This window comes from Callithrix jacchus, chromosome 11 (genome assembly GCF_049354715.1).
Source record: "Callithrix jacchus isolate 240 chromosome 11, calJac240_pri, whole genome shotgun sequence".
NCBI lineage: Eukaryota > Metazoa > Chordata > Mammalia > Primates > Cebidae > Callithrix > Callithrix jacchus.
The window spans coordinates 83,655,024-83,680,572 of NC_133512.1; the positions used below are offsets into that span (position 1 = coordinate 83,655,024).

The following is a 25,549-nucleotide window of genomic DNA, read 5'->3' on the forward strand; positions in this document are numbered from 1 at the left end:
AAGACCTGCTCCAATGATTCAATTACATCCCACCAGGTCCCTCCCACAATATGTGGGAATTCAAAATGAGATTTGGGTGGGGACACAGTCAAACCATATCACCAGTGTAATTGGTTTAAAAGTAAAAATATAAACAATACACATACATTTTTGGACATACAATCCCTATGAAGAGTTTAAATAACGTTTTTCCTTATAGAATGTTTTTGTTCTATGCTAATAAACAAACCAAGGTGACCCATTAATTAGTAACATATAGAAGCTGGGAGGCTGGCATGGTTGCTCACACCTGTAAATCCCAGTACTCTGGGAGGCTGAAGCAGGTGGATCACAAGGTCAGGAGTTCAAGACCAGCCTGGCCAAGATGGTGAAACCTCATCTCTGCTAAAAATACAAAAATTAGCCAGGCATGGTGACAGGCATTTGTAATCCCAGCTACTCAGGAGGCTGAGGCAGAGAATTGATTGAACCTGGAAGGTGGAGGCTGCAGTGAGCTGAGATTGTACCACTGCATTCCAGCCTGGGTGACAGAGTAACACTCTGTCTCAAAAGAAAAAAAATCTTGGAGCACATAAATACTTTCAGAGAAAGCTTTCAGGATGGCCAGGAAAACAATACTTGTATGTTCCTGAAATTTCATTCTACGTAATGACTTTGTAATTCCTTTTATTTTACTGAAACAATGTGGTATTCTATATTAAGTATTCAATCTGTTGTGATATTGTGTAGGAATATTCATCAGATTCATAAGCTTAGACATGATTAAGTCCATTCTCTTCAGAGCCTTTCAGACTCCATTTTCCTATTAAATCATCCCTATTGTGGCATTATACTTTAGAAATTACTTTTTATTTTGATAGACCACGAAGAGCTATTTTTATTATTCTTCCCATGGTGCCATTTATTTCATGAAGAAGAATCATAACTTTCATTTTATGTTTTCTCTTCTATTACTTTGGTTGATATGTGAGACCAAGTCATTGAGTTCCTGAGGGCAGTGTGGGGTGGGTGGCCTTGCTGTTGTAGTCACTAATGTGCCCTTCTGTGGGCCTCCATTCACATGTAAATCCCTCATACCACAATAGCCTGGAAAAATCTTAGTTTTATGGTAAATTATTTACAAAGAAGAGGCACCTAACAATTTCAAGTCTGTATGATAGTGACAAGGAAAAAGAAATAGGAAGTTGCATTTTTCAATGTGCCTTTTTCAAAAGTGAATGCAGTGCACATTTTTCAATGTGCCTTTTTTAAAAGTGAATTTCTTGAGAAAAAGATGCTCACTAAAAGTTTTGAAATAACATAGAAATTCAAAGTGAAAGCAATATCAATTTGTGCAAAATAGAAAAAAATATTTTCAAGTAAATTCAGTGGAGAAATGCTTATATTGGCAATGGTCATTCAAAACAGCCATTTGAATCTCTTGACCTAAAAAAACACTGCTGATATGTTTGGCAGTGACATGATGGCAGTAGGCTGATATTAGCCTTTAGCCCTTTTATAAAAGGAAGGCAGGTGAATTGTGGTCTGGAGAGATAGAGGTAGCCCCAGAGAAATAAAAGGTCTTCATAAATTTCTTCTGCTTTCCAATGATCTCAGTTTGTCCCTCATCTTACCTCCACTTCAGTGTCAGCTTGTTAAAGTTTCAAAAATAAAAAGTTACTTGACTATTGAAGGGTATTGATGCTACCAGTGGGTCACTCTCAGTCCTCCCAGATCCATAGTGTTGTACTATGCTTATGACCAGCATAATTCTTATGCTTATTCTTATGAACAGCATAAGAATCCAGTCCAGCCACAAGTCTGCTCTTCTCATATGCTTGTCCAGCACTGACTGTATTTATGGAAAAGGTGGCTTTGGCTTCAGGGTAAATATTCCTAAGCTAAAAAATAAATCTCTGCTGTCCGTTTTTGGGCACCTTTCCTTGTGATTTAAAAACCAAATCAATAATAGTTCATTTCCCTTTTACCAAATTTAGAATATACCAAACAGCACAGTCCTAATAGATGAATAGTCTTGCTCTGTGGCTGAAACTTGACTTCTACCTGGAAGCTTGGGGAGCTAGTCAGCCAAATCACTTCCTTGTATCACACTGCACAAAACCACATCCCCACATGGCTGGGAACCACTGTAAGCTTAGAAGCCAAAGGTCTTGTTCCCCTATTTACATTTATCTGTAAAATGTACTTTTACGATATAACTGGTCTTTTGCTTAAGTAAAGATGCCCTGAATCCTATCGTTTTTAATAGAATAGAGCACTTGCTCTCCTGATTTGAGAAACGAAGTGTTTCAGGAATGAATATGTAGGATGATTTTTATCTTCTTTACTGATTAAAATCTAAAAATGAGAGTTGGAACATTAGTTACAAAAATACTTTTTAAAAAGGTAAAATTTTTTTGGAGTTGAGATAATCAGCTGTCCACATTAATATGTATAATGTAATGTACATATGTAGGTGGTGTACAAATACTTGTTGAATGAATGAATGAAAGTGATTTACAACAATTGAACAATCTTCTTTATGATCCCTTCTTCAGTATTCCAAACCACAGCCTATTTCGGTTAACTGAATAGAGAAATACATTGAGTATATATAAATATAATGCTTTGACAAAATAAAAGGTTATTATTATTTGTCCCCGACTCTAATAATCATTTAATTCTCTGAAGAACTTTTAAACTGAAGGGTTTAGTATGAAAAAAGGTATTAATTTTAAAAATGGGCTTATGTCCACCTAAAACTTACAACATTTGCTTTTTTAAAAAATTGTGAAATCAAGAAATCCAACTATCCAGTTTTATTTATCATTGATAAATACCCAGGATGTTTATTTCTCAGATAAATTAAAATTATAAGCCTTTCTTAGTCTTATGTCCAACTGACACCCAAATTATCCCCATTTATTTTGACTTAAAATAACTATGGTCATGATAACAATAATTTAATAAAAGTAACAAGTGCCATTATACACCAAACTCAACAGCATTTATGTTAACAGCCTGTAATCTATTTGAAATGAAATGAAATTATTCTAAAGTATACTTAGATATATTATAAATCCATTTGCTATTAGGTTAATATTCTTAGCACATAAAATGGAATATAAAATTATGGGGTCATATTCTTAATGATGTTTCAGAGGGATTTTTCAATCACTATATTTGAAACATCTGATAAAAATTTGTAGAATACATTTTACAAATTTATTTCAATTATTGGGGAACATATATGGATGTTAAGGTAATATTTTATACTTGATAAGCATAACTCTTGATCTTGTTCTCAGTGATTTAAATGTGCTAGTGTGGCTTTAAAAAAATTCTACTACAGCTTAACTGATTTCTAAATGATGACATTTTTGAAGTTGCAATGACTTATCTGTTAAATAGAGTCTAATTTAGGTCCTTATTGAAGCATAGATTAGGAGATATTCTTGATTAATAAAATGTTCCCCATCTGTGAATATTGTGCAACATGAAAGATGTTCTAAATAAAAATATGTCTTTTAAAAGTTGAACATATTTATTCAATATTGCTTAGTGTGTTTATATAAAAATTACAGCTATAAAGAAAATGTCATACAGCTTTTCTGATTCTATAGGCCATTGGTGTGAAACCAATCATAAAGGAGTGAGGTGACAAAGTATGAATAGTTCAGAATTCATCATCATTAAAGAAAACTTTAAAGTTCCTTTGTCATTAAAATATTATAGTATATTCATTTATAAAGGGGAGAGGGCAGCCTTATCTAGATTGTGATTACAGATTTTCTCTCTTTCTCCCTCCTCCCTTACTGAACTCCCCTGTTCTGGACATAATATTTGAGTTAGCATCCCAACTGGGACAAGGGCAAAGAGAGTACTAGAAAAGAGAAAAGACAAGACATTTTAAAATTAATATTTTTTCTCTTCTGTCATAAGTAAATAATATTTCTCCTTATTAAGCATTTACTTATTTCCTAGTATTAATCTAGGATACTTTGTGGGAACAGAAAATAGGTAGAAGACAAGGCCCATGAGCTTACAATCTTACTAGAGAAATCTGAAGCAATTAGAGAACATCATCACATCATGTAAAGCCACACACTGGTTACACATAATTTAGGCATGCAGAAACCTGAGAAATTAATTTGTGGGTCAAAGTGATTAAAGATGAATGGGTCTATAGCCTGAGTTGGATAGCTTGGGAGAGAGGGAGAAGTGTGTATCTGTATGTCAGGGGAGGTAGGGCTGTGTGTGTGTGTGTGTGTGTGTGTGTGTGTGTGTGTGTGTGTGTGTGTTTATGAAATGGTGATAAAAAATAGAAAATAGAAAAGAGTAAGAGAGGGATCTGGATGGATCTGGGCCTTGAATTTGGTTCCAGGTATATAATAGAGAGACACTGAAGGTTCTTAAACAGTGGGGTCAAATTCTAAATCACTTAAAAAATTGGTCTCATGCTTTGTTGAAAATTTTTTCAAACTTTTCAAACTCTCCTACTCATGATTTTTTTTTCAAGTGTCACTGTTTCCTACCATTCTGTCTCATTTTTAAATGTAACTTCTCTTTGGTGATTATTTACATGATACATCCTGGTTTCTGCTGCTAATGGTGAAATATATTTAACTATGTTTTTCTGTCTTCTGCCATGGAGAAGCATCTCGGTCAAGAAGCTGGATCTCTTATTTCTTTTATATTTCTCCTTGTCCTTGTAATGAACACATTATAATTGATCATGATTATCGATATAAGTATAGTTTTAGTTAGCTTAAAACAGAATGTTTCTCAGTTGAATATTTATGAGAATCTATTTTTTCATGTACATACAATTTAAGTTGAGTTTAAAATTACAACAGAGAGCAAATCTTCCTCAGTAAAACTCAATACAGTAGAAAATGTGTTTCTCTCTTTTTATTTTTTTTTCTTCCTGAAAATGACAGTTTTTATGCCTATGATAAAAATGCAAAGCACTGGAGCTCATGCACTGCAGAAAATTCTCAAGACCTTCCGGGCGTAACAAATAATAGCACCACAGAGAAGAATACAGGTTCTTTCTGCATCGAGGAACTGAGTTGCATTATATTTAGAAGCACTGATGGCAATAATTGTTCCAAATTTCCAATGCTCTGTGGATATATCAGGACTATCTAAAAATAGGAACATTTGTTTCTTTGAATCATAAATTCCAGGATGCATGGCTATTTTCCCTACTATATTACCTATCAAATTTCTTCTTATTAACAGTGGCTAAAAATCCCTACCATAATAAGAATATCTTTTCTAGTTAAAAGTCAACAAGCCACTAGACTCAAAATATAAAAAGAATGTTTTATAATACATCATTTTAATATAAATCAGAAACTATCAATAAAAATGTGCCATTAATTATAGACATTTAAATCTGAGCCTTGTGTGTAATTAAAGATAGGTAAACATTTTTGGGCTGGGTTAAATTTGAAAACCATTTTTTTTCATGCATGTTAAGCATAGCAAAAACATCAATAAAAAGAAAACTAGATTTATGTTCAGTTTGTAAGTCTCTACAACTAAAACCCAAGCCAGTAGCAGATTTGATCAAAGGATTTAAGAACCCTGTAGAACTCCTTGTATATGGTAGATGTAAATATCCATTTAAAAATGGGTCCTTCTGTAATTGAAAACTGTAGTGATATTAAAACATCTTCTTAAATTTTATGGTTTGTATGTTTGAAACAGAAACTTGAAAAAGGTTTCATACCCTCTAAAAGAAATCTATGAACTGTTTATAATTGGAGATAGAACATGAAAAGGAATAAAATGCAAAGAAATAATAGGGCACAAATATCCATAATTTAGTTATCTGAAATGGAGGCAGAGCATCAAGTCTGTCTGATTAAAATTAAAAGTGCTATTATGAAGTTGGCACATGAATAAAGCACTCTCCCAGTGAAAGAGTATTTTAATGTGCTGTAGATATTCTCCAGTGTTGACATCAATAAGCAGGGATCACTTTGGGCCTACAACTGCTTAGGGTTAGCTAACCTAGTTAGCTGGAGTACTATACATAGGAAGTGAATTTCAGTGGACCAGTGTCAGCTGTGGGAAGCTATGTTGATTCGGAATAGCCATGTCACTCATATCTGGGGAATATCAGTGACCCAGATGGGCAAATCATTGATTTTTTTTCGAGCCAGAGGAATTTTAGAGCTCAACCCCTTCATTACACAGTTGAAGAGACTAAGAGGTCAAATGAATTGACCTTGCCCTGTAGCTGATCAGCAGCTCATGGCCTAACATCCAGGCTGACAGCTTTTCTTGACTGAATAAGGTAATAAAATAGAAGCTATCTTTACTGAGACCATAGACAGCACGAAGCTGGCATGGGAGGAAGACAGCAGCTATTATGTTAGAAGTTGGAACCACCTTGACACAAGAGTTCCTTTAACACTTATCTCACATGTCTTCTTTACAGTACTTATCACATAGTCTCACAATTTGTTTATGTCTCTGTTGCTAGATAGTGAACTATAAGAGGACCAGCCCCTCATACACAGTAAAAAATAAAATTTATTTAAGATGCCAGCAAGAGGTAAAGCAGGAGATCAAATAAAAAGAAGGAAGCCCAGCCCAAGTGGATTGAAAGCAAGAGGTTCAAACTGCCAAAACAGCCTACAAATATTCAGTAAAGAATAACCAGGTGTGTCAACAGCTGACCACGAGTTAACAGTTAGAAAAGTGGGGGGACCATGTGATGCGCAAATACCCAGGAAACAGTATTGATAGGGTAATTCTGCCATTGTATTCTCCATGAGTCATACCCTTACTATGTGTAGCTACAATCACTAGTGTTATAGAAGGCTGTAGAGCAATTTCACAGTAGGGAAAGAAGTGTAATTAGTTGGGACGTGGACTGGGAATAATGGTCCTGGAAGGTGGACCTTTAAAGGGGGACTTGACAAAACTCCACTAAAAGACTGTACCCAGCCTATGATAATCATGAATTTTGAATCTCCACTTTACATAGAATGTGACAAAACTGATTTAGTACTGAATAATATGAGACAGACATAGGTAAAACTACCCACCTGGTGTGAACTGTGTAACCCACTTTTAAAATCTAAGCAATGTTCTTCTAAAAAGTTATTTGAAAAATCAAATAAAGTCTCCTGTTTCTGCGGCAATACAATCCTATATGAAAGCAGAGAGGGGTATTAGAACTACTACTCTTCTTTGCTTCCTTCAGATTCTCAGTGGGAAAGGAAAGAGAGAGCAGCAATATGGAGCTGAATTGTGAAGGCTGGGAGCTCTGTGTCTGCTCAGTCACTTCTGCTCCCATTAGTCTCTAACCTTGGTCAGCTATTAAAAACAAAACAAAACAAAAAACCCAGCAGTAGCAGCAGTAATAACAATAACAATAGCCAGAATTTTTGGAAGTTCACAATGTGCTGGTTACTGTACTAAGTGCTTTATAGCTATGCTTTGCCAACTTGTGCAAGTTACTTAACTTCTCTGTGCTTTAATTTCTTCATTTGCAAAGTATAGATAATAATAACATCTAATTACTGTGATAATCAACTGAGTTGATATATGAAAAGTGTTTAGAACAGAGCTGGATACATAGTAAGTACTTAATAAATAATAGTTATATTTTTTATCTCATTTAATCTTCAAAGCAAATCTTAAAATGTTGCTACTACTTATTCCTCAATTTACAGATAAGCAAATTGAAACTCAAAGAGTTTAACTGATTTGTTTAAGACCATAGAGCTAGTAAGGGCCAGAATAAAGACTTAAACCTCCAAATGTCCTGCTTTTTCACCTCTACACCATGCCAACCTTCCCAGTTTAGTACCTAAATCGTAGCCACACCACATAAACTTCTCTGATTAGTGAATCCCTATGTTAAACATATCATGAGCTTTAAAATCTTGCTTTTTGCTCACCTTGTTATTCCCTCCATCTGAAATGGTTTCCCCAACTTTGTCAAGAATGTTAAATTAAAATTATCCTTCAAGATTGAGTTCAGGTGCAACCTTTTCTATCTCACCTTCCTGCTCCCACTTTTACAAGGGTAATTGCTTGTGTTCCTTTAACACTTATCTCACATGTCGTCTTTACAGCACTTATCACAGAGTCTCGTAATTTGTTGATGTCTCTGCTGCTAGATGGTAAACTATGAGAGGACCAGTCCCTCAAACACAGTAAAAAATCAAATTTATTTAAGATGCCAGACTCTGCTAAGGGCTTCACAAGGATGCACACTTCCTAAATCCTCTCAAAAACCTTACGACATAATGTACCATTGCAGTTCACTTTTTATTGATGAGGAATAGAAAGGTTAAATAGCTTTCCCCAAATCACACATGCAGTAGATGCACAATAACTTATTATCGTACTGAATTATGTCTAAGTAAAAATGCTAACGAAAAATGTTCAAAAATTCTTTTTTTAATGGAAGAAATTGATCTTTGCTTTTAATTTTTTTGATAGAAAAGAACAAACTCTTCTTTCATCTATTTAGTCAGATTTTCCCCCAAAAGCTATGAAAAGAATGACTAATTAGCTAGTTCAAGCTCAAGTATCAATTCAGCTTTAAAAATTAAAATCACTTTTCTTTATATTGTAGGATTATAGTCACTCCTTTTTATATAGTAGGATAATCAATGACTTCTTTCTTTATCCCATAATCTTGAATAGGCTTATAAGTTAAATGTTACTTTATTGTCTGTCAAAACCACACAAACCAGAACATGCATTATAGTATCAGTTTTAATATTTGTGTCAATAATCTATTATTTTCCAAACACAGAGAGAAGAAAAAGGAATTGTTTTCTGCCTCCTAGCTGAACTTGAAACCTAGATCTTTCTTACCAGGATGTTGTCCTGTGTCCCCAGAAGGAGCCACGGAGGTGAATGTTAGGTGTGAATAATTCCAAACCCCAAACCACCTGTGGCTTTGAGGCCTTTTTTCCCCCCAGTCACTCAGAGGGAAATACATTCTCTTTGCTTTCCTCTGGGGACCTTTAAGGGAGCTAGCCCTTGTAATAACTGCCTGTTATGGTGAGAGGAAAACTGGCTTTAAAAGCCTTTTAATCCAAAGAGATTGAGCAGCTAATGGACATCATCCCTTTGGCAAAAAGAGATGATGTAAAACTCCTTCCCCATTTTAAAAACCAGGACTTGTTTATATAATCTTTTCATACAGTTAAAGCTTTTTGGTTTTAATATATTATTTAGAGCCTGTTACAGTGCAGCATAAGGCAAAAACAGTTATCAAAAAAATAATAATAACAAAAACTTCTCTCTACATTGGTCCAGTTTCAATATGCCTTTAACTTATTTGACTGTTTTGACTGATGGCCAAAAAGTAAATTCCAGTTATTGCAAATGATATTTTCATTTTAACCACTATACAGACTAATCATGATTTTTTGGCCTCAAAATTGAGCAATTCTATCATTTTAATGTGGTGTAAAAAAAGTTTCTGAGGGAATTAGGAAACTCACAGAACGCTGACATGCCCATAGTTGACAATAACAACAAAAAATTTCAGCAGTAAACAATTCTTAGTATATCCTGCAATTTCCATTTAAAATATTTGTAAGAGGATATTAACAAACATGAAAAGATGCATTTTTGCATAGAAAAATAAACTACAAAGATTTTAGAACCGCAAATAACCCAAAACTCAGGTTACTGTCTACCTTGTTTAATGTCTTTAGCCACTATTGCAAACATCACTATTTCCCATCTTAGCTTCTTTCTTTTCTTTTTAATATGAAATTAATGCAAATTGCTTTTGTTTTAATAATAATGTAGTCTATGCTACACATGCCATGAAACAGTGAAACCCAGTAAATTTATCCAGCAGTGAATACACAGAAGTAAGAGTTTTGGTTTTGTTTGCAACTGTCATACAGTAATCCCAGGTGCAACCCAACTCATTATGACATAGTTTTGCTGAAAAATGTAATCTATGTAGTTATAAATCAGTTTCATTGTACTTGCAGTAGAAGTAAATTTTGGAGGCCAAACCAACTTCTCAGCTGATAGGAGATTAGGGAGTTTTATTGTATTCCAATTAAGTAGCAATAAAAACATTGAAGGGGTGGCATGCTTTAATAATGAAAGATATGCACTGTTTCACAGGTTATCTGGGAGGGGCCCTGCAAGTCATCTTAAGATGCACACAAATAACTCATTCCTTTGATTGCATTTTACCCAAGCATTATCCTATCTTGCACGAAGACCTGAGTATGGCAGAAAGGACACCTCCATGTCTCTTGATGAAATTGAAATATTTCTGTTTTGGAAGTGGATAGTCAGGATATGAAGGAAACTTCGGAAGGGAAAATTTAGGTTTTGTTGTTATTATGTAGATAGAATTAACTACATGGGAGCTGGTTCTAAAACACACCATAGTGATTTGTCTAGTGTGGGTGAAAGTTTGCTTTGAATAGAATGAGTGAGTTCCCTCTCAGTTGAGGGAGTATTTATAATATGTATGAGATCCTGAATAACACTGGGCAAAGATAGGTGATAAGGCACTGAAGTGAAAATGTAGAACAGTCCATTTGTGGCCATTATAATCAAGTTCTTCTTAGGAATTTTTACCATATTAGCACTCACAACTTATTGTTACTACAAATATATTGTTTCTTTCCCACTAGATTAAGAAATCTAAATTAGAGACTGTTCTGCCTTGTTTTCTACTGTGTACTCAGTACCAAGCCCAGCATCCAGCACATATTTGTTGAATAAGTAACTAAATGAACAAACAATTCAGGTAGCATTCATGGAAGTTGAGGCAAATGGATAAGTGGCCATATTCATGTGTTAACAATCATAAGTCAGTTAACTTCTATAGTCCATGCTGGTGTTGAAATCTATCCAGCTGATATCTGCAAAAGATAATTCAGTCAATAGGTTATCCTGTCTGCAAATAAGTTTTCATTTAGTCACTGTGGTTAATTTTGTGTTGTTTAAATGGGGTCTATGTGGAGAACTGGGCAAATTACTCACCTCTTTCTGCTTTTATTAATATCTACATAGGATTCCACAGTCACAGACTGAATGCCTAGCTTCAGCCAGGCATCTCACAAACAAATCTGTTATGTACAAAACTAACTGGATGAAATAGTACAGATATATCCACACAAACATATCACCACTATTATGAAAAACAATTTAACGACCGTTCAGCTCAGATGTGTGCTCAGTCCAAGAGGATCACATTATTATTGATAATCAGTCTCACAGGGAAGTTGGACACCCCCTGACCTGCTGCAGTGGAAATGTATTTTTATGGGTTGAAGATTAAATACATTAAATACTGAATTTTGGAATGAGTGCTAAAAGAGATGGTGTGGTTTGGTCGTTAAGACACTGAAGCAGCCTTTTATTTTGTATGATTACGACTCTTACCAATTGAGTAACAAATGGCATTGATTCACTGACGAAGTGTCTTGTCCACTGCTTCCTGCTGGACCTACAGATGCCAAGTTAGTCAGGAGTAGGCTTAAATAAAAGTTCCTGCAGTTTGGCCTGACTCACTTGATCACTGGGGCTGGTCACTTACCAAAACCATGGGAATCAGTTATTCCAAAGAGCTAGGTAGAGTCAGGCAGCTTCACTTGGCTCTTGCTCTTAACTCCTCAATCCCCGACGCTTAACCCATACTTGTTTTCTTGTTTATGCAATGGTGAAACCTGTTCTCTCTGGCCTTAAGATTATTGCTGAATTTTCTACTGATTGCTGGTGATATTTGAACCTCTAAGCAAAGTTCGCCATAATCATCATCATTGCAATTATGTTTCTACTGTAAATTTTTTTACGCTGCAATCACAATGTTATCAGAACATCTTTTGATAACATTTTCTTTATTTTAGATAATGATTTCAGTACCAAGAAGACTTTATTGCTAGATCCAACTCACTGTTGTGCATTAAACTTTGTCTCAGATCCAATCAACTTTGGTGTAAAGTAAAAATGAGGTCAGAATGCTCACTAAATCATGGCTTGAACTATCCTTATATGAGCAAAACTGAATAGTTGCATATATCATTGAAACATTTCATTGATTTATTTTTCCTTATTTATATTGATGTTCTCTTTACAGAAGTACTATAGCAATACGAAATTCTGTTCTATTAGATTCCTAATCTTAATTATCAAATAACAAAAAAAAAAACAAACCACAAAAACCAACAAACAAAACAACACAAAGCAAACAAAATAACTTTTTCTAGTTTTGTTGTAATGCTAGTGTATACCATTCTTCTTTCATGTTGTTTACTTAGACCCCCAAATTTCTATAGTACTTTGCTCCAAATTAAAGTGTGATATTTATACTAAAATTCTTAGCCAATTAACTAAGCAGGTATACATCTTTAAATACTACTGGCACATAAGAACAATAGAGGGATGATGATAATAAACTACCAAATAATGCTTTTACAGATAATATTATATCAGTTTATCAGCTTTATGTTGATTATCATTCATACATTTCCAGTCTGGAATATACTAGCTACAAAAATAAAAATTAAAAAAGCCATAATAAAGCTAGTCTTCCTAGTTTGTGCTTGCCTCCCAGATTAAAAAAAAAAATTGTTATGTGCCAAGAATGTAAAACTTATTTCAAGAAAATTAACAGGCTACGCGGATAAATTTTGGCAAATGCAACTTTATATTGAAGTTCACACATCTGTATCTTAAAGAATGAGACTCACAGACTCTAATGTATTTCTAAAATACCAGAAATTATATTATAAGCTTTCACAAGTTAAAACTGAAATAATTTAAATGACCAATACACTGAATGTGCAGAAAGTATAAACAAGACTGTGCCTTCAGTAGAATAAATGCTTCACAAATTGTGCAGGATGTCATACTAAGGCTGTGGTCTCCCCTTGACAGCTGACTTAAAATATAAACATACATCAACTGCCTGATTCTTAGAACACTCTAGAATGGGTAGCACACCTCAAAAGGAAATTTCATTATTTCAGTGATGTGCACTTTAATTTTCAAACCATGTGAGAAAAAAGGAAAAAGTACTAAATAATCTTCCATGCACTTCCAGATGCATGACTGTGACCAGTTACTGATTCAATTTCCCTTGACCATTTGCTCCAATGCTAAATAAGGTGAAGGATACTAGGTAACCCTTTAAGGCAACATGTGTTTATTCTGCATTATTAGAACTGCTCAGTTGTGACCGGCTGGTACCATTAATGTTGCCTCCCAGACCAATATCTAGCATTTGTAAAATATAAATGAATTGGAAAAACTTTATACCAAATCAACAAAAACCATATAATACAGTTCAATGCTAGCAATCTTACTAGTAAATAAGGAAAGTGGTATTTAGAAATAGCAATGTAGTAATACAAAAAAGTAAACTCTAATTGGAACCAATATACTGCTTTGGAATGCTCCCCAGAACTTACAAGGCGGTTTTTAAAGTGTGATATTCCAATAAGTCATTGGCACGTCTTTAGTGGATTACAGTACTTTAAGTCCCCCAATATTTTAGTCTTTGCAAAACAATAAATAGTATGAAATGTTTTAAAGTCTTCAAACTTCTAAAATTAGGTTTTATCAACACATTTACCTCATGTCAACTTAATTTATTAAGATGTCCAATGCTAATTGTTTTTTGATGTTTTTTCATATGTAGTGACATACACAGCATTTAGCACTGATACTTAGCACCTGCTACTTTCATTATCTAGTTTTTGACCACATAAAGAAACTTAGGGCAGTGGTTCAGTCCTTTCTTAATTACAAACCTTCGCTGGCAGTCAGCAGGATCACTCTGAGATTTAAAATAGGATTATAGGTGAACTATTGCAAAGACTGCAGAATGTTGCCCAAATCCTTAAAACTGCTGATTCCACTCTTGAATTTCTTCTCAAGATATGGCTGTGGGCCACAATTGCTCAGCTGAGAAAGTTAGTGTTTCACAAGGCTAAAGATTTATAGATGCTCCCTCATATAACACAGTAAGGTTCCCTTGGTAACCTGGATTTTCTGCAGTAAAGAAGGGTTGTGCTGAAACAGCGCCTCAGCTCCCTGTTGGAGAAAATGCAGACAAAAGGATTGATTCCTGCTTGGGCAAAACTCATCCAGACAGCAGCTGTTAGAAATCCCCCTGGTACTACAGGCCCTCTTGCAAAAACTCTCCAATAACAGGCCACCAGGTAGGGGCCCCACAAGGTCAGAAAGAGAAAAGTCATTATATAGAACATTCTGCTGATTCTTTTCTCCATTTTGAACTCATCTAAGACCAATAACCTTCTTCTGCCTGTGGTGTTTGCATTTTGCCTGATGCCCAGCAAGGTGGGTGGTGTGGGACCCCTTCCAAATCCTGCTAGCCAATTGGCAGCTGCCTGACCACTGGCTCCAGGACCATGAAAAGTCCAGTTCTGGCTGACTGCTGCTACAAACTGGACTGGCTTCATTTTCCTTCGATCGTGGACGAAAAATATCAGCTTGAGGTAGACAAGCTGTGTGGCTAGGAGGATGAGAGCAAGAAGCAGCATAAATCCTAAGGAATCATTAGCCCTGAAGGAGCGGTGTTGGAAGGTGCATTGATCTTCCTCCCTAATGAATGAGTAAGTGCCCACGTCTAAAACCGGGGGAAATGCCATGGCCACAGACAGAGTCCACACCATACAGATCACAGCCAGACACGTCCAAAAGGTCAGCCTCTTTGTATAGAAGCGGTGATGGGCGATAGCTAAGTATCTGGTGACACTGATGCAGAAGAGCATGAAAGCAGTGTGGAAACAGGACAAAACCCCCAGAAAGGCAATCACTTTGCAAGTCAGAGTCCCATAAGTCCAGGTAGAGCCATTTTTGACAGAGTTGAATACAAATGGGAAACAAATTGCAGATCTGAGGATATCTGAACAGCAAAGATCCAACAGGAAGTAGTAAGGTGCTCTATGCAAGGTCTTATCTTTCACTAGCAAAATGGAGATCAGGAGGTTGCCCACCACGCTGACTCCTATTATGAAACCCAAGGAAGTCAGTTTCAGAAAGGCTGTTAGAGGCGAGAGATTTTGCAAAATGTTGTCAGCTGCATGGCTATAGTTCGCCATAGATGGATGGAGGATAAGGATACAGCCTCAGTCAAGTCTCATGATCTAGATATAAGAACAAGGAAAAGATAGATCCATACATTTTACTGAAAATATAATCCACAAAGAGAACTGATCCAATCTGCAGTCATGCTTCCTCTTTTCTTCCATTTGTTTTGCCATCAGAATATCTGGAAAAAAAAAAGTGCTATCAGTTCTTAAGTTAACAAGCAATGATGTCAGACAGTGCTAACATAAAGCTGTTCACTTATGGGGAAGCAAATAAAGTTTTAATTTTGAATAGTATTAGTTGCTTTAGTAAATATTTTTGCCCAAGATTTCAGAGAATTGGCGTGTTTAGTTTTCTAAGCTAGGTAAATTTTAAAATGTCCCTATTTTGGACAATATACATTTGATTGGGTACCTTTAGGAGAGAAGGCATAAAATGTCCCATTGTTGTAAAATATGCCAGTACAGGAATTAATCACTAGAATTGCAATGGAATCAACAAGATTGCTATTGGGAGGCAGAGAGACTACCTACATTTATTTGAGATCTGTTAGTATCTGTCAGTGTTTCACAGGCAGCTTCTCTGCTGATGTGGGTCCAAAGAACCCGTGCAAAATATGTCTTAAGTGCCACTATTCATGCTGCATAAGAGTATTTGTTGATTCATCTTAAAGCAAAATTTCAAAATTAGACTTCAAAATTAATAGGAACTTGTCCCAAGATTTGATGTGAATTAATCATTTGTCTTTCCCTCTTCACCCTACCCCATTTTTGGCAAATCTTTTAAGCCCACATGATTATTAAAATGGTTAATGTAAATATTGGCCAGGGAAACACGCCCAAAGGAATAAGGCACTTCAATTTGTAAACCTTGGCTGCCTGGATTCAAATGAATATAATATATAACCTGTATTTCTTGGGCAATTAAGCCTTTCCCATCATTTACACTGATAACCTTTGTTGCAAATGGCAAACAGCTTCATTTTAAAACAAAATGCACATTGTCTCTTGGTGCCTGGACCACACCGGGGAAATCGGCTTCCTCTGTTATTCCCACCAAGCGTGTTTCCTTTGCCACTTCTCACTGGCCCGGAATATGCTGATGGAAGCCCAGGCAAAACTGCGTTCGATGATTTTAATTTCCCCACCGGTACATCCTCGGGTAAATACTGATCGCATCATGCAACATTACGAAACCTGAAATCCGCCACCCCTGGATTTATAATGGGGGGAGGGTGGAGGAGGGGGAGAGGGAGAGAGACATGCATTACATACGCGAAGATGGGGAGAGAGATTGCTTCTGTGCTGCAAAGGAACCGTTCCCGGTGATTCGTAGTCTGATATTCCTCGGTCTTGAAAGCCTTTCCAGAAACGGAGCTCTCAGTAAGCCCTACTGAAGATGCATTGTCTGAATGTACTTCCATTATGCAGTTTATTGTCAAAAAAAAAAGAAAGAAAACACACACACACACACACACACACGCACACAACACGCACAAAAACCTGAGGGAGGGCTCTTTCCCCGTGAACCTGCAGTTTCATCAACATTGTGCATCCCCCCTCCCCCAAACTTAACCAAGAGTATATCCTCCTACCTGTTGGTGTTGGATATCCCGACAGACTATAGCTTCTTCTTTCTATAAATTGCTGATTTTTTTTTTCTTTCTTTCTTTTTTTTTTTTTTTTTTTTTTTTTTTTGCCTTAGTGCCTTTTCTGAGCATCCAGGCAGGGCTCGGCGGCGCCTGCGCGCTGGAACCTCCTTGAGCTCCAGCCGCGTCCTCCCCTGTCGCAGCGGCACCGTCTCCCCCAGTAACGCAGGGGCCGCGGCGGTGGCGGTGGCGGTGGCGAGGGTGGCGGCGGGGCTGCTTCAGCCTCTGTGGAACCAACAGGAACCCCTACCTGTCTCCAGAGCTGGCTGGGTTTATTGACTCCCCTGTCCAGTTCAACTGGCAGCATTAAGCATTTGTCCCCTCGTGGCTGCTTCTAACTTTTCCCTCCCCGCATTTGAAGTGGGGGGTTGGAAAGGCCCGTTCAGGACCTCAGGCCCATCCTCTTCCCAAAGGCAGCGCACGAGGAAGTCACCGTGCCTGGGACGCCCTCCCCCTCTTCAGCTTCCCGGAACCCTAGCCTTCCCAAACATTTTCTTCCTTTTTCTTTTAGGGTGGTCCAAACCACTGGAGGCTTCTTTTAGATTTTTTTTTTTTTTTTTTTAATGATATCTCCAGCTAACCTTTGAATTTGCAGGTTAGCTTGGAAAAAGAAAAGAATAGGGGGAAAAAAAAAAGAATTTTTTTTCCCACGGTAAAAAATATTGTCAATGGGGAAGAAAGGAAGCAGGTTAAGGCAGCTCTGTTTTTGTTAGTTATTTTCTATTCTCCATTGCACGCAGATATGCGTAAAAGTAGGGAGAAAGCCAAGTTCAGAGGACAACTACAATATGAGTTACATTCATTCTAACTTAAAGGATGTCAGTAAAGAGTCAGGCTTACAAAGTGTTTAAATGGCTATTCCTGGCATTCCACCCCACCAAGCAACAGTATTTCTTTTCCTTTCTTGCAAGTTCGGCTGACCAATGATGGGTGATGTCAAAGAGTTGTGTGTATGAGTTTCCTTTTTTTCCCCTTTGTTATTACAGATGAAAAATACTAGGAATATGACAAATATATAAAACTTACAACAGTCTAAAAGGCCGGATGATATTACAGACACCATGTAGCCTGACACGTGGGTGCTTGGAATGCCTCTAGAATCATGCATTTTCTTATTTTACCATCTCCGAAGAGTTTTGTTTGTGGGGATGATACAAAATTTTAAACAACTAACTCCCCAGTTCTCCTACCCAAAACTATCAAACATGCTTTCATTAATTCCCAATGTAAAACGCCTGCTTCTTTTCCCGCATGCTTATTGCTTTATAATAATCTGTTAATGAAACGAAAAATAAAAATCTTCTCTACAGTAGTAATCTGATCTCGAGACAGCAGTAAAATACCTCATTGCTGGGTGGTGAGATCGTGACATTCGGGGGAACTCAGGCCAATCAGCATACAGATAATATGGGTTAATTTACATATTGTATTTCTATTGGACGAGCAGAAGTAAAGCCTTATCTGTTTAAAGCTTGATGTCACAGTGGTTACACAAAGCCCTGTGTTGGTAATACTGAAATGATGTTAAATTTCCCTGATTTGTTCTTGAATTTCCTAAGTCCATTTAAATAAATAGATTTTTTTTTTAAAGAATATACATGAAGCCCTAAACTTTGGCATTCCTTTAACCTAGAAAAATCAATCCTATAGCCGTGCTGGAAGTAACTTGAGGGCATTTCCATTCAAGGAAAACATTCTACTTTTTGCAAATCAAATGAATTCAAAACTATCTGGTGGTTTGCAACACCTAAGTAAAATGTCGAATATCGTTTTTATGAAACTACAAATCAATTCAACTTGTGCTTTTTTGCTTCCCAATAAGTGCTTCAATGTAGTTTGCAGAGTTATTTCCTAAAATTTTACACTTTAAAAAAATGTATAGAATAAGAGACTTAAGTTTGCTGAAGATTCATGACTGACCAGATGTTAGGTTGTACAGATTAGGGAAAAGCTATTTAAAAGTGGATTAAAAGAGTCACTGCACTGCCAGGCCATGAGGCAATAATTTACTTCGCCAAAATTTATAGGGCCAAGATCCAAGGGTTTCAACTAGCCTTATTCTTTAAGCAGATATTGATTCCTTAAAAATAAGAAAGAGGGTATGTGTGTTTGCAATATTCTTTCACATCCACATCTCAGGGTATAGTAAAGCACAGTTACACCCACTAATTCTTCAATTTTACCAGCTGTTAGATAAAAATGTCACTTTCTTGACTCACAAGGGGGCTGAAGAAATTAATGAGATATTTTCCATGTAGCTCATTAACTTTACTGGGGAAAACATTGGAAGCTACATCTTCCATCAACAGGGTTTTTAAAAAATACATTTAGTAGCTGACAAAAGTTTCATATCATCTGCAAGTTCTCAAATGTAAAGTTATAGCTTCAATTTGTTTAGATCATAGGCTTATTTTGTCTTAGCTAATTTCTTTTTTTTTTTATTCCTTATATCACTAAATCCAGAAAAATCGATTTTCAGGTTAAGAGTAAAGGAACAAAGCAAATGAAACAAAACTATATGTCCTAATCCTTGGGTTTGAAGGATTCTGAGGGTTTACAAACTGTTGGCATATTATATGTACTATATTGATCAGTGTATTAGGAAAACTAATATAATTTGCTTAATTTAGTTCTTATAAAAAGCATATGCCATTTTATTAAAAATGAATGACATTCTTTTCAAAATTAATCTATTTCAGATTTTTGCCAAGTGATGCACAGTATCATGATTAGCAAAAACACTGTTTTTGTTCTGTGCATTGTTTACATGAATGTGTGTGTGTCAGAAATTAACCCTTGGTAAATGCAGAGAATAATAGGCTAGAATAAAACATCCTAAAAAAAATTTAGTAATTAATTTCAAATGACATCTCTTCTGCTTAAAGCTTAAAACATGTATCTTTGATGCTTTCAACTGTTACCAAAATTTAAAGCTGTATATGAAAAAGAGCCTTTTAAAAGTTTTCTTTAAAACTTTATCTTGGTAAGAAAGGCTACCATTGGGGGTGTTTGCACAGAAATACTTTCTGATCGATTATTCAAAAAAATTACTAACCTGGAATAAGTGACCAGTGGGAGGGGAGATTATACACCTCCTTTTGTAATAATGGTTTTCATGTCTTAGTTGAAAATGGTCTTGATGATGGTTTTCACATCTTAGTTGATAATGATTTTCACATCTTAGTTGCTGCAAAAAGTGACCTTTTTCATAGTGACATCTAAGTAACTGAAAGTTAAAAGGGCATTGTATTAATCTATTTGGGGAGCAGAATGGTGAAAGAATATGCTAGACAAACCATGCCTTGGGAGTTGGGAATAACCATAATTGTGAACATCCCAAACAGTGAATCTTTTTCAGAATGTTAATGAGTTTAAAACATTAAGAATCTGGAATTTTTTTTCCCCAAAACACTACAAGGTTCATTTGTTAGACTTTTCTCTCTTCTCTGCCATAAAGTACGTTCCAAAGTGTTAACATAATTCATTTTTAATTTTAAATCTAGCATCTCTAAGATTTTCCTTCTCAATTTAACTTCCAAGCTTTTGAAAACTCAGCAGTTTACCTTTGCTTCTTCCCTTTATGTTGACAATTTCCTCCTCTCAGAAAACTTTAGGACTTGTTCCATTATTCAATTTAACAAACATTGCTGGAACTCCTCCTACTCCGTATGAGGCACTGTCCTAGATCTTGCAAGAAATAAGAAATTGGGAGGTAGGTCCAATTTACAGGTGGACTCATCACTGTAGGGAAAGCCTGAACTGATGGAAGTGGAGCGGGAAAAATGAAGAGAAGCAAAGGGGTGGATCTGCTTAAGAGGAGTCATATTTCTTATGGAGTAATTGGCTCAGGGAAGCAAAGGAGATCAAGGGGTAAGAATCGATTCTCAGGTTTCTAACTTGGATAAGAACTGGGAGGCAGAAGACACCATTAACCAGAGGAAACAAAAGTTAAAAAGGAAGGAGCTGGTTTGGTAATGAAAAGAGTGAGTTAATTTTAGACACTTGAATGTGAAATGCTGTGGAATACTCAAATGTTGATGTGTTATACTCAGTTAAAAGTGAAGAGCCCAAATTCAGAAAGTATTTGTAGAGAAACTATTGGGCGACATTGCCAAGGGAGAGATTGTTGAGAGAGAAGGTCGAGGTTAAACAAAACAAGCATGCCTATTCCCCTCCATTTGAACATATCAAAAAACTAAGAGAATGCCTACATAAAAGAAACAGGAAGATCATGGAAGAACCTGAAAACCAATGTTATAGACCCTGAGGGAGGAGAGAATTTCAAGGAAGGAGTGGTCATCAGTGTAAGTTGTGACTCAGAGATTTAGAAGAATGACACATAAGAAGATATCCTTGGATCTGGTGATGAGGAAAATCATTAGCAATCTTAGAGAAAGCACTTTCAGAAGGAAAAGTCAGACTATAAGGGATTAACAAGCGAGGGACACAGGCTTAAAGGCTTATGAGGTCAGGCTAAGAAATTATTTTGCCGTTAATGACAGCACTGTCTCAGTGATAAAGATTTGAATGAATTCTCTTGATGTTTTATGAGCAAAGTGATGGTTATTTAAATAAATATAGCATGGTTTCTTCTTCTGGAAGTCTTTACACTCTTCTCATTACACATTACTGAAGTGTGACCCTGTGAATGAGAAGAGCAAATGCAAATTTTTGTACTAACGCCTGGTAAAACTTTAGAGCTTAGAGGAAAAGCCCTTTGTGTGTTAAAATATTCTAAGTTGTCTCATTCACCTTTGCCTTTTTTTAAAAGATGTATTTAGCCTCAACCATGTAAAGCAAAAAATGTGACTCTCACATGGGTGTGTCATGGGTGTGAGTGTGTATTCATGAGAATGTTTTGGAAGGGTAGGTGAGGAGAAGTAAGTGTTGGTAAAATAATTAAGAAATAGGAAGCGAACTTAATATTCAGGTTAATGGAGAGTCACACATATCTTGTATGCATTGTAAATTTCCATGAAATAAAAATGCAATATAATTTTTAAAATTCTAGAAGTATGAGGTATTTTTTCTTTGATTATTCAGAGGTTATCTCAGTCATACAGTACATGACCATTATTATGAGGACCTTTTATATGATATGAGTAGATTATGGTATTTGAGCCTTTGTGGTGTTCAGCTTTTTGACAAATGAACATAATTAAAACATGGCTGAAAGTAAAAACTCTAAAGTAAGAAAGGTTACCCTAGACTCTAAAGAGCTTCTCATATTCACCATCCAAACTTACATTCTGTTTAGTCCTTCCACTTTCATTTCTTTTAATTTTATAAACGTTATAACTGAATCCTATAAAATAAAAACAAAGACAAAACTAAAATTCCCACCCCTCATAAATATGGTTACTACTTTAATTTAATATGGTTAATATTTGGTTAAAATGGAAATGCACTATCATCTACCTAATTTCACATGAAAACAGACTCTATTAAGAATAAGTCCTGGGGCCAGCATTATTTCATTCATTTAACAAATGTTCTAGACTCCATGAGAATACGAGCTCTATTATTTTGTCACTATTCATGCCTGGCATATCAAAGACACTGGGCACATTTTTGTTCGTGGGAAGTTATAACCCTACTACATAAAGGATGCTGTACTAGGCACCGTTGGAGAGGATATAAAAGAAGAAGAAAGACAATAGCATGGGCTCCAACTGGACTCTATGCTTTTCTTAATTTAATAAAGTTAGGATAAGTATTTGTATGATGGGCAGAAAGTCTTTTTGGCCAAAGATTTACTCTGGATTTGAGGGAATTTTGTTTGCTTTTTAGTCTTATTACATTAGCATTTACATAATTCTTTATTTGCTTTATTACTCAGTAATTTCAAACCATTTTCTAATAAGTTAATGTCTCTCATGTAGATTATGAGCCAAGAGCAGATATTTTATGCCTTGAGCTCATAACCTGGTGCTCAAATAGATGACAAAATATCTGCAGATTTTATCTGGCTTTGAACTCATGATCATTAATTTTTTAATAGCCAAAAGACTGGTTCGTCCTGAAAAGAAAACTTGTTTTATCAGTACAGAAATAAAAAGCTCAATAGTATAAAAAGAAACTTTTAAATGATGGATACTTTATGGTCTAATTTTGCCTGTGGATTATTAATAATTACCTATAGGACAGAAAGCAAAGGGGTTGAAACAGTAACTGGTCATTTAGCTACCCAGAAAAAGACTGCAAGATGATGTTAATCTTGGGTAAAAATCACAATTATAGTTTATTGCATTTTCTTTGTCCTTTTTTTTTAAAAAAAAAAAAAGATACTGCTTCCCCTTCTTTACCAGGCAGAAATTAAAGCTGACTATAAGAAGTTCTCATATAAAATAGTGGTGATTCATCTTACTAATTGAATATAATAATAATAATAAAAAGCTACCAGCCAAATAACTCTTTAAGTCCTCTAAGCTTGAACACAGTCCAGAGCTGATAATAAGATTTTGTAATCTCTGGAACAAGGAAGCACAGAATGAAACCTCTAACAACTCAAAACAGCGTGGCAGCTCACTTTCAGAAGGTACTAATGATGAGGGCTGAGTGCATACAATTTCAGCACATAGAATTTGGTTGGGATTGCCTTTCTTTATCTGATCTAGAATCACAGCATCCTGTACTGGCAGTTGGTATGTGTGATTTATAGCAGTTGCTTTCTGGCAGGGCTATAGTTAATGAGTCGTTAATCATTTCCATGGGGTATAAAGAATGCTGTTGCATGCATGCATTAAGAAAAATGTGTCTTGTTTATAGAGATTCAAAATACCAAATGCCTTACGTCTACAAACTCTATAATCTGTACTTCTAGCTGTTACCCATCATCTGTCTGAATGTCACCATACTGCATAGTGGTGAACATGTGAACAAGCTTAAGGAGGTAGAGGTAGGAATGGTCCCATGCTCAAGGTTCCAATATTTTTTGACTGTGCATTTCATATCACTTAATCCCAATTATAATTGTAGAATAGAGCTATGACTCTAACATTTTCAGAATTAGTTGCTAGTTGTTTGGGCAAACAGTCATCTAGGTTAACTGGAAGACAATTGTCCAGGTAAAAAATTGGAAGGTGTCCAGGTAAATGGCCTGTCCTCTTGTGAGAATTCTGAATGTGGAAATTTCTGGTAATTTTCATTAGTCTGATGCCTCCGCTAGTCACTATGGGGGTATGGTGTGCAGTTCCAATACTGCTATCATTTCATTTTTACTTGTATTAAATCCTTCAACAGCTGCAGGTCTTTGTAAGCTCTCACTGTTTTCTAGCAGGTTTCTTCTAAGGGAGCCCTGGGTCTTTTGCATTTCTTTCACAGTAGATCTGATTAGTTAATTAAAAATGACTTCATCACATAAAATGAAAAATTTCCTCTCAGGCATTCACCAGTTCAGGAATGTTCTGTATAGAAGTACAGTTGTATATGTTGCATAACATTATATAAAACACTTTCACATGCATTGGCTCTTCTACTTCTAAAATATTTATGCTTGAGTCAGGGACTAAGACTCAGTTGGTCTGCAGACTCAGGCCAGAGAGTTTTCCACTACACCAGGCGGCTCTTCAACACTCAGCCTCCAATAAGCAAAGTCAGAACATTGTGTATCTGCTCTCCACTTACAAACTAAACAGTTCTAAAATTTGATTTTAAAAGGCCTTTAGAATGACTATTATCAAAAAGATGAATGATAACTGATATCGACAAAAATGTAGAACAAAGGGAAACCCTGTATACTGTTAGTGAGAATGTAAAGTGGTACAGCCATTTTGGAAAATAGTAGAAAGCTTCCTTAAAAAACTAAAGATAGATTTTCCATATCATTCAGCAATCCCACTTCTGGGTATATATCCAAAGGAATTGAAATCAGTATGGCAAAGAAATATCTGTACTCCCATTTTATTTCAACATTATTCACAATAGCCAACCTATCCATCATTGTAGATGAATAGACAAAGCTATTGCTTCCGTTGGTGGAAGTAGCCTGTCCATCAATGTGGATAAATAGACGAAGAAAATGTGGTATATATACACCATATAGTAACACACAATCTCAAAAAATAAGGAAATTCTGTCCTTTGTGGCAACATAGATGGAATTGAAGGATATTATACTAAGTGAAATAAACTAGGCACAGAAAAAGAAATACTGTGATTTCTCTATTTGTGGAGTCTAAAAAAGTTAGTCTCACAGAAAAAGAGAGAACAGTGATTACCAGAGGCTGTGGGCAACAGGGAGAAGGATGGAGAAAAGGAAGATGTTAATCAAAGGGTACAAAGTTTCAGTTAGATTTGAGGAATGTGTTTTACTGACCTATTGCTCTGCAGTCAATAATCTATTGCATATTTCAAAATTGATAAAATAGATTTTTTATATTCTCAGCACAACAAAAGATAAATTGGTGAGGTGATGAATATGTCAATTAGCTTTATAGACTCTTTCTATAATGTGTACATAGATCAATACATCCCATTATACCCCATAAATATAGACAATTATTATTTGTCAATTAAAAAATCATTATCAAAAACATATATAAAATGCACACTTTTATCTTGGGGATCTTCAAGACTTCATTTTTTAGTTAAGGATTGTTTATTCCATTCATGTGCTGTTGGTTTCTGTAAATTCTAATGGGAGTTAAACACATAAATCCTTGGCACTTGTTTGAAAGATTAGGAATCGTGCAGCAACAGTACTTTTGTATATAGCCTACTTGTTCTCCACTCTATAAATGGTTTGTTTTTTTTTTTGCCATCTGGCATCAAATAGGTGAGATTCTTGCTGGAGTTCCATGACGAGTCTTACTACTACAGAAGAACATAAATAACTTGACATTTGGTG

At 35.7% G+C, this 25,549-nt stretch overlaps 1 protein-coding gene and 1 long non-coding RNA gene across 4 annotated transcripts in view; one reads left to right on the forward strand and one right to left on the reverse strand.

The window, feature by feature from the left end:
• Nucleotides 1-25,549, forward strand: part of LOC144578279 (uncharacterized) — a 480,728-nt gene that overhangs the window by 166,479 nt on the left and 288,700 nt on the right. The gene's annotated exons all lie outside the window — the stretch shown is intronic.
• GPR85 (G protein-coupled receptor 85) lies at nt 10,003-17,133 on the reverse strand. Of its 3 annotated transcripts, none has more exons than XM_009002723.5 (3): nt 16,649-17,133; nt 16,329-16,443; nt 10,003-15,235 (listed from the first exon to the last, which is right to left on the reverse strand). In XM_009002723.5, the coding sequence occupies exon 3, from the start codon at nt 15,063-15,065 to the stop codon at nt 13,953-13,955; it is 1,113 nt and encodes a 370-aa protein (XP_009000971.1). In that variant the 5' UTR covers nt 15,066-15,235; nt 16,329-16,443; nt 16,649-17,133; the 3' UTR covers nt 10,003-13,952. The 3 variants fall into 3 exon arrangements, with proteins under 3 accessions (XP_009000971.1, XP_002751745.1, XP_009000972.1); XM_002751699.7 differs by having other exon boundaries at nt 16,329-16,446; XM_009002724.5 differs by lacking the exon at nt 16,329-16,443 and having other exon boundaries at nt 16,649-16,702.

Bases quoted from the DNA above. Each gene is read 5' to 3' on its own strand.
- GPR85 (XM_009002723.5), bottom strand. From the start codon at position 15,065: ATGGCGAACTATAGCCATGCAGCTGACAACATTTTGCAAAATCTCTCG.